An 8,859-nucleotide genomic window follows, 5' to 3' on the forward strand; every position below is an offset into this window, starting at 1 on the left:
CTGTATGATTCACTGTCACCAGTTTACTGTCCTGAAACTCTGTGAGGCTCATAAAGAGGAGCGGCAGGTTTTTATGATCATTAGAGGTCAATATCTTGTCAATAAATTACTACACAGCTGTAAAACACGCACACACGTATAATGCCACTTCCATTTCCTCCTCCTCCTTTACGTCTTCTTCTTCAATTTAAATTCATGAATTATTTTTTTCTCAAGTTATTTTTGTAGATAAAAAAAGACCCGTTACACTTTAGGACAGAAAAATGATTAATGATTACAGTTTAAAATGCAAAAACAGGTGAACGTCTTGAAACCTATTGTACTTATTAAATATGTCTAGTTTAAATTTATATTGTCAATATACACTCGTTACATGCGTAGTTCACAGGAAGTAAGGTTTAGGCAGCACAATAGGGTTAGGTAACGGTCGTGGTTGACGTTAACTTCACTGACTAGCGACTCACACGACTGACAATACCGAAGAGTCACAACGACTAACGTTACTTTTAGCCTCACACGGGGCACCAATAGTGGTCTCCTGTTTGAATGTCTTGTGCTTGTTTGACCCGTCCACCTCCCCTCCCGGTCCACGTGAACGGACTCTCACTCTCTTAATACTACGTCACCGCTCCGATCGCCGAGTAACGCCGCGGGTGGAGTTTACATTGGAGTTAGTTGAAAGCCCGGTTCGTCCCTTACAGCCGCTAAAATGCGCCTCCGTACGTCGGTATCCGATGCCGAGGGGCGCTGACCGCTTAACGGGTTGGGAGTGAGAACGGGTTGTCCATATCAGATAATGGGCCGTGATTGGCCCGGCACATTTCAGGCTGCAGGAAATCTGTCCAAAGAGGAGGGGAACCAGAGGCCTGTACTACGAAGAGAGGTCAACATACCCAGAGTATCTTCTCCTGATCTGGCTTCACTAACTCTAACGACCGAGACAACCCAGGGTTTCTCCATCTGGCTATGAGCGCGTTCACATGAAAGGGGGCGGGGTTTGTCGCATACGACCAATCACAAACATGGACAAGTCTACTGTCAGCAGAGTGGCACATTTTACAAACTATAATATTACTGTAACTTCTTCATATTTGTGTAATATTACCATACGATCTTCACACCGGGCTCTGATTGGTCGGTTGGCGTTGCTTTCATACGAGTTGATCTCTTATCTGGAACATATGGTGCCTTCAGATGAGCTTGTGTTTACAACATACGTGGCGTTCCATGTGGTTGAAGTCGTGAAGAACACCGCTGCTAAGCAATATTAACGTTACTGTCGGCGTCTAGAAGTCATGCAGGAAATGCAAAGACATAATGAGAGAGGAAGAAGATGAGTTTGATGGGAATATAAACATTTTCCTTGGACCAAGAAAAATAATATGCGACTAAAATTACAATAAATTAACTAATTATGCTTCCAAGGCCTCCGCCATCTCCGACAACGTCAACAAACACGTCACAACTCGTGAACTTCAGAAACTTTCCATTAACGAGGTCGTGAATATGGACTCTTCTGGGTGATCACGGTAAACACGACCATGTGTGATGGCACCAATAACCTGCTCCGGAGCAGGCCAGGTGTTCAGCATCCATTACCATGGCGATCTACCCGGTAAGAAGTTAACTCTGAAGTTACCTCGCTAACCGTAAAACCTGCTTCGTAGTAAAAAAATAAAAGTGAAACTTGTAGAATTTGGATAAAACCACAAATATGTTCTACGAGGTCGGTTTTTGTTTTTTAGTATTTCCAGATGTGATGGTTCTGAGTGATGTTTAAAAGGTGCAGTTTACAGATGTTTACTATTCGTGACTTCAGGCTGAGGTCATTTTAGAAACATCTGTCTCTATCAGGCCGGCGGTTTCTTTACTTCTTTTCCGTCCCTGCAGCTCACATTCAGGCGTGTCGCGCTCTGATGATCCTGTCTCTGCTGCTCGGCCTCGGCTCCATGATCGTGTCCCTGCTCGGGCTGAAGTGCATCAAGATCGGCTCGGCTACGGAACAAACCAAGGCCAAGGTCGCCATCACCGGGGGCGTCCTGAGCATGCTCGCTGGTGAGTTTTCTTTTTCAAAATGACCACAATCACCAAAAGATAGAGTTTATTCTATCGTACATATATTTCACATGTATGTAATAAAACAATGGGAAAATACAGCTGTGAAATTACCATTTGGAGTGCCATAAAAAAGAATAATCTATAAAACAAAATAAGAAAATAAATGTGCAAATATAAAGAGAAATAAAATATAAAAGAATTATAAGCTTTTTAATTTATTTTTCATATTTATTTGTTCATTTATTTCTGTATTTAAAAAAAATATATATATTCATTTATTTTTTGCATATAAATTACAATTCTTTTTCTGTATATTTAATTTTTTATTTTATTTATTTATTTAATTTATGATGTAATTTATTTGTTAATCCCTTTTATTTTCCTCCGTCTTTTCTTAGTTTCACAGCTTTTCTTAGTCATAAAAATGGCAGACCGGTTAACCTTTTGAAAAAAGATTTTACCTCAAACATACTTTTATATAATTAAACATAAGGCACTGGAAGGCTTTTAATTTGAAATACGGGGATGTGTTGTGTTCGGTATTTCTTAACTTTAATTATTAGATTTTCGTCAGGTTTATAACAACATCTTAATTCAATAATAATTGTATGACAGGAACAGAGCGTCAGTAGAGCATTTGATGTTGTAAACCATTGTTTATTATTATATAATGAAATTAACTGCTTATGGTTTTAGTCCAAAAGCAATCAATAGGATGAGGAGCTATTTATTCAATAGGATGCAATCTGTGTTTTTTAATGGTAGTTTTTCCTCCCCTAAACACTTAAAGTGTGGCGTGCCTCAGGGAAGCTGCCTTGAGCCGCTACTCTTTTCAATATTTACCGATGTGCGTTGTGTGTTGCAGGTCTGTGCTGCATGATAGCGGTTTCCTGGTACGCCTACAGAGTGGTGGAGGACTTCCACAACCCGTTCTTTGGTGGAGTGAAGTGAGTTCAAACACAACGTCCGTCAAAAGTTCAGTTTGATCCATCACACAGGGACCGACAGCATTAAATTATAACTAATAATAAACTGTTTTCAGCCAGAGCATAACCAAAGGCTTAACATGACAAGTATTTAATTTAATATTAAAGAGATAACTCTAAATGTTAGGAAGAAATACATTCAGAATTTAAGAGATAACAACTCATATTCCATGGCATTATTTTAATGCATTGGTCGTTCACTAATTATTTATCATTTTACACCATTTAATTTGTGATATATTTATTTATTAGTCAGGGACGGTATCAGGAGATGTAGCCAGCTACTAGAACAGTTCTACTCTGTTCTACTCTCTATGCCTTTTAAAATAGTAGAGTAAATAATCAATGAAATATAGTTTTTTATCCTCCATCAGTCCTTCAGAAGGAACTTTTATTCTTTTATTCTCCCTTGGATCATCTTCTGGTTATTGTGGCGGTTGTTTGTCAGGGTGGTGTGTGTTTGTCGTTTGTTTTACTCTGTGGTGTGTGTTTGTCGGTAGCTTTACTCTGTGGTGTGTGTTTGTTGGTTGTTTTACTCTGTGGCGTGTGTTTGTCGGTAGCTTTACTCTGTGGTGTGTGTTTGTTGGTTGTTTTACTCTGTGGTGTGTGTTTGTCGGTAGCTTTACTCTGTGGTGTGTGTTTGTTGGTTGTTTTACTCTGTGTCATGTGTATTTGTCGTCTGTTTTACTCTGTGTCATGCATTTGTCTTTTGTTTTACTCCGTCGTGTGTATTTGTCGGTTATTTACTCTGTGTCGTGTGTATTTGTCAGTAGTTTTACTCTGTGTCGTGTGTATTTGTTGGTAGTTTAACTCTGTGTCGTGTGTATTTGTTGGTAGTTTTACTCTGTGTTGTGTGCATTTGTCAGTAGTTTTACTCTGTGTTGTGTGTATTTGTAGGTAGTTTTACTCTGTGTCGTGTGTATTTGTCGGTGGTTTTACTCTGTGTCGTGTGTATTTGTTGGTAGTTTTACTCTGTGTCGTGTGTATTTGTTGGTAGTTTTACTCTGTCGTGTGTATTTGTCGGTGGTTTTACTCTGTGTTGTGTGTATTTGTCAGTAGTTTTACTCTGTGTCGTGTGTATTTGTTGGTAGTTTAACTCTGTGTCGTGTGTATTTGTTGGTAGTTTTACTCTGTGTTGTGTGCATTTGTCAGTAGTTTTACTCTGTGTTGTGTGTATTTGTAGGTAGTTTTACTCTGTGTCGTGTGTATTTGTCGGTGGTTTTACTCTGTGTCGTGTGTATTTGTTGGTAGTTTTACTCTGTGTCGTGTGTATTTGTTGGTAGTTTTACTCTGTGTCGTGTGTATTTGTCGGTGGTTTTACTCTGTGTTGTGTGTATTTGTCAGTAGTTTTACTCTGTGTCGTGTGTATTTTTTTGGTAGTTTTACACTGTGTCATGTGTATTTGTCAGTAGTTTTACTCTGTGTCGTGTGTATTTTTTTGGTAGTTTTACTCTATGTTGTGTGTATTTGTCGGTAGTTTTACTCTGTGTCGTGTGTATTTTTTTGGTAGTTTTACTCAATGTTGTGTGTATTTGTCGGTAGTTTTACTCTGTGTCGTGTGTATTTGTTGGTAGTTTTACTCTGTGTCGTGTGTATGTGTTGGTTGTTTTACTCTGTGTCGTGTGTATTTGTTGGTAGTTTTACTCTGCGTGGTATTTTCTTTGTCAGTAGTTTTACTCTGTGTCGTGTGTATTTGTCAGTAGTTTTACTCTGTGTCGTGTGTAATTGTTGGTAGTTTTACTCTGTGTGGTGTGTATTTGTCAGTAGATTTACTCTGTGTCTTGTGTATTTGTTGGTAGTTTTAATCTGTGTCGTGTGTATTTGTTGGTAGTTTTACTCTATGTCGTGTGTATTTGTTGGTAGTTTTACTCTGTATGGTATTTTCTTTGTCAGTAGTTTTACTCTGTGTTGTGTGTATTTGTTGGTAGTTTTACTCTGTGTGGTATTTTCTTTGTCAGTAGTTTTACTCTGTGTTGTGTGTATTTGTTGGTAGTGTTACTCTGTGTGGTATTTTCTTTGTCAGTAGTTTTACTCTGTGTTGTGTGTATTTGTTGGTAGTTTTACTCTGTGTTGTGTGTATTTGTTGGTAGATTTACTCTGTGTGGTGTGTATTTGTCAGTATTTTTACTCTGTGTGGTATTTTCTTTGTCAGTAGTTTTACTCTGTGTCGTGTGTATTTGTCAGTAGTTTTACTCTGTGTGGTATTTTCTTTGTCAGTAGTTTTACTCTGTGTGGTGTGTATTTGTCAGTAGTTTTACTCTGTGTGGTATTTTCTTTGTCAGTAGTTTTACTCTGTGTCGTGTGTATTTGTCAGTAGTTTTACTCTGTGTGGTATTTTCTTTGTCAGTAGTTTTACTCTGTGTGGTGTGTATTTGTCAGTAGTTTTACTCTGTGTGGTATTTTCTTTGTCAGTAGTTTTACTCTGTGTCGTGTGTGTCCGCAGGTTCGAGCTGAGTACCGGCCTCTACATGGGATGGGGTGCAGCCTCTCTGTCCATACTGGGTGGAGCTTTTCTCTGCTCCGCTTGTAAGAGAGCGTCCCCTGAAGGCAAGAAAGGGTAAGTGCTGCACACCTGAAGAGTTACACCTGTAACCACACCTGACAGTGATGTCACGGTGTACTGGAGTACTTAGTACTTACTTAGTTTACGTACTTATTTCAAGCCTAACCGTGACCTTTACCCTGAACTGCGGACATTTGCGTTGCGTTCAAATGACACGTGAAAATGCTAAACTGCGGTATATGTCCATGTAATGGCGTGGCGTTCCCGTGAGACCGGGTTGGCCATCCCATGTGATCGACTGAGCTGCCAGCAGCCAATCGGGAGAGACGATTTTATAAGTGAATAATGAGCAGCATGCGTATGTTTTTTTAAAAATGGAATCATGAGATTGAGATGTGATTTAATTAATCTGTATGTATGTTTTATTTTATCAGTTATGTATTTGCTGGCTTTTTAAATTTTTTTTATCTTTATTTATTTTGATTTTGGTTATTTGCATTATATATATTTTTTATTTTTTTTATTTTTTTTATTTATCAATAATATTTTTTAATTAATTTAATTTTGAACCATCATTCCCTGTGTAGATATGTTATTATATGTCATTTTGTCCAGGCGGTGGGGTATTTGGGAGAAAAAGTTTTAAATATCTGTGAATAATATTCTTTTTCTTAAATAAAAATATTATTAAAAAAATAATTATAAGATTAATGTAGCTGTTGGAGGAGGCGAGTGTTGGACTGTAACTGTGCGGAGGACATAGATATATAAATATATATATATATATATATACATATTTCTCAAAATTGCCGTTACTTTTATAGAACAGTTTTGAGTCTGACTTCTTCTCTCTCGTTTTGCAGCGGTTACTATGGAAACAAGCCACCGAGGGTCTACACGGCTACAGCCAAGTCTGAACCAGATTCAGCCAGAGCTTACGTCTAAACACACACATCTGTACACGTTTAAGGACACTGTATGGGCTAAACTAGTCGGTATATAAGGAGACCAGCTGTTTGTCCCCAAAGTGTGATGATTGCTGTAAACACACCTCGTCTGCTGACCGATGTTTGATTAAACACGGACGTCTAGTTCTGTTTCTGTCCTGTTCAAATATTTGCTTATTTTTTTAAAGACTTTTTTTTGACGTGAAATCTTAAATCTAAATCTAGAGGATGCATAAAGATTAGTAGATGATTGTTATTGATTGTTTAATTCTGTTTGGAGTTTATTACTATCTGAATAAAGTTTGTATTACATAATAAATGAGTTTTTTTTTGGTTTGTTTGATTTTAAAGGTGAAATTGAAATTAGGGCTGTCAATCAATTAAAATATTTAATCACAAATTAATCACACAGTTTTTTATCTGTTCAAAATGTACCTTAAATATATATATATATATATACATATATATATATATATACAAATAGAAATACCTTAAAATATATAAATACAAAAATAAATATAAAAAACAAATAGATAAATAGATATGAAAAATAAAAATTGAAAGGAAAAATGAATAGATTATTAATATTAAAAAATTAAAATCAAAATTCAAAAATAGATAAATACACTGAAAAATGTAAATGAAAAAATAAAAATGGAAAATAAGAAAATAGACGAATAAATGTAAAAATAAATGAAAATGGAAAAAAAAAAAAAAAGTATATGTGTTGGGCTGTCAATCGCTTAAGATAGTTAATCGTGATTAATGGCACATTTTTTATCTGTTCAAAATTAACCTTAAAGGGAGATTTGTCAAGTATTTAATCCTCTTATCAACATGGGAGTGGACAAATATGCTGCTTTATGTAAATGTATGTATATATTTATTATTGTAAATCAATTAACAACACAAAACAATGACAGATATTGTGCAGAAACCCTCACAGGTACTGCATTTAGCATAAAACAATATGCTCAAACTGCATGTGAATATCATAAAGTGGGCATGTCTGTAAAGGGGAGACTCGTGGGTACCCATAAAACCCATTTACATTCACTGATCTTGAGGTCAGAGGTCAAGGGACCCCTTTGTAAATGGACATGACAAATTTGCCTAGCCAAAAATGTAGTGTAAGTTTGGAGCGTTATTTAACCTCCTTCATGACCAGCTAGTATGACATGGTTGGTACCGATGGATTCATCAGGTTTTCTAGTTTCAGATGATACCAGTATCTTCACTCTAGCTTTAAAACCGAATACTATAATATTAGACATCACTGATGCAGCTCCATCTTTGTTTTTGCCATGTGCATAAACAACCGTATCATCGGCGTACATCTGAATGTTAACGTCAGAGCAAACCGATGGTAGATCATCTATGTTTGGAGTATTATTTAACCTCCTTCATGACCAGCTAGTATGACATGGTTGGTACCGATGGATTCATCAGGTTTTAAAGTTTACTATGATACCAGTATCTTCACTCTAGCTTTAAAACTGAGCTGTTACGACCTCCGAAAGATGAAATGTTGACAAAAGCATAAACAAACACTTAAAAATGTCCTCATATCTGGTTGCTACTACATATCGGTGTGGCTTAAAGTAAAGTTAGGAGACCACACGCGTTTGTTCCTGCATGTACATACTGTTATATGTTATCTGTGTGTGTGTGTGTGTGTGTGTGTGTGTGTGTGTGTGTGTGTGTGTGTGTGTGTGTGTGTGTGTGTGCTGTAATCTCCTGTGTAATAATAATGATGATTAATGCGCTGCAAGGCAGTAATCCATCTATGTCTGTTCCCCTGCTGACAGGCAGAACGGTGGATTAACGCTCCACAGCATCACCGGGTCTATCTATAGAGACCGTAGACCGGATCAGACCTGCTGCTGCTGCTGCTGCTCAACCTTCAGCTGTCTCCGGACCGACTCCGCCCGGATGTCACAAGTCTGAACGCCGCTTCGTTTTTCTGCCTGTTCACGCTCATTTTATTAAACAAACACACGTCAAATGATCATTTATGGTTTTAAATGAAATCTGAACAGTAGAATAATCCCTCCAGATCTGATTGGGAAAGAGTTCCTCCTACAGGATTCAAGAGATCCACCTCAAAGTCAGGCAGCAGAACCTCAACACCTTCACGATGCACGCCGTTGTTGTGGCGGTGCGGCGGATTTGAATATTTCTACATGACCCTGGAGGCTGTTGTAACTTCACTATACATAGTCCCATCTGCCCCAAATATCACAAGCTTGATAATAGTCCCGGCCTGAAGACATATACGTTCCATTATGAGTGATAGTCATAGCGCCCCCTACTCGCAACAGGAAATGGTTCTATACTGCCACCCACCCTCATAGAAGTGCCTTCT

At 37.6% G+C, this 8,859-nt stretch overlaps 1 protein-coding gene across 1 annotated transcript in view; it reads left to right on the forward strand.

Annotated features, from left to right (window-relative positions):
• cldn15la (claudin 15-like a) overlaps nucleotides 1-6,813 on the forward strand; it is a 9,742-nt gene extending 2,929 nt beyond the window's left edge. Inside the window, exons 2-5 of the mRNA XM_074649855.1 lie at nucleotides 1,891-2,055; nucleotides 2,924-3,005; nucleotides 5,488-5,601; nucleotides 6,411-6,813. Of these exons, the coding sequence (XP_074505956.1) occupies nucleotides 1,891-2,055; nucleotides 2,924-3,005; nucleotides 5,488-5,601; nucleotides 6,411-6,492 (443 nt within the window). The 3' untranslated portion in view covers nucleotides 6,493-6,813. The remainder of the gene's footprint in view (nucleotides 1-1,890; nucleotides 2,056-2,923; nucleotides 3,006-5,487; nucleotides 5,602-6,410) is intronic.
• The last annotated feature ends 2,046 nt before the right edge of the window (nucleotides 6,814-8,859 follow it).

The sequence above is a fragment of the Sebastes fasciatus genome, chromosome 11, assembly GCF_043250625.1.
Source record: "Sebastes fasciatus isolate fSebFas1 chromosome 11, fSebFas1.pri, whole genome shotgun sequence".
Taxonomy (NCBI): domain Eukaryota; kingdom Metazoa; phylum Chordata; class Actinopteri; order Perciformes; family Sebastidae; genus Sebastes; species Sebastes fasciatus.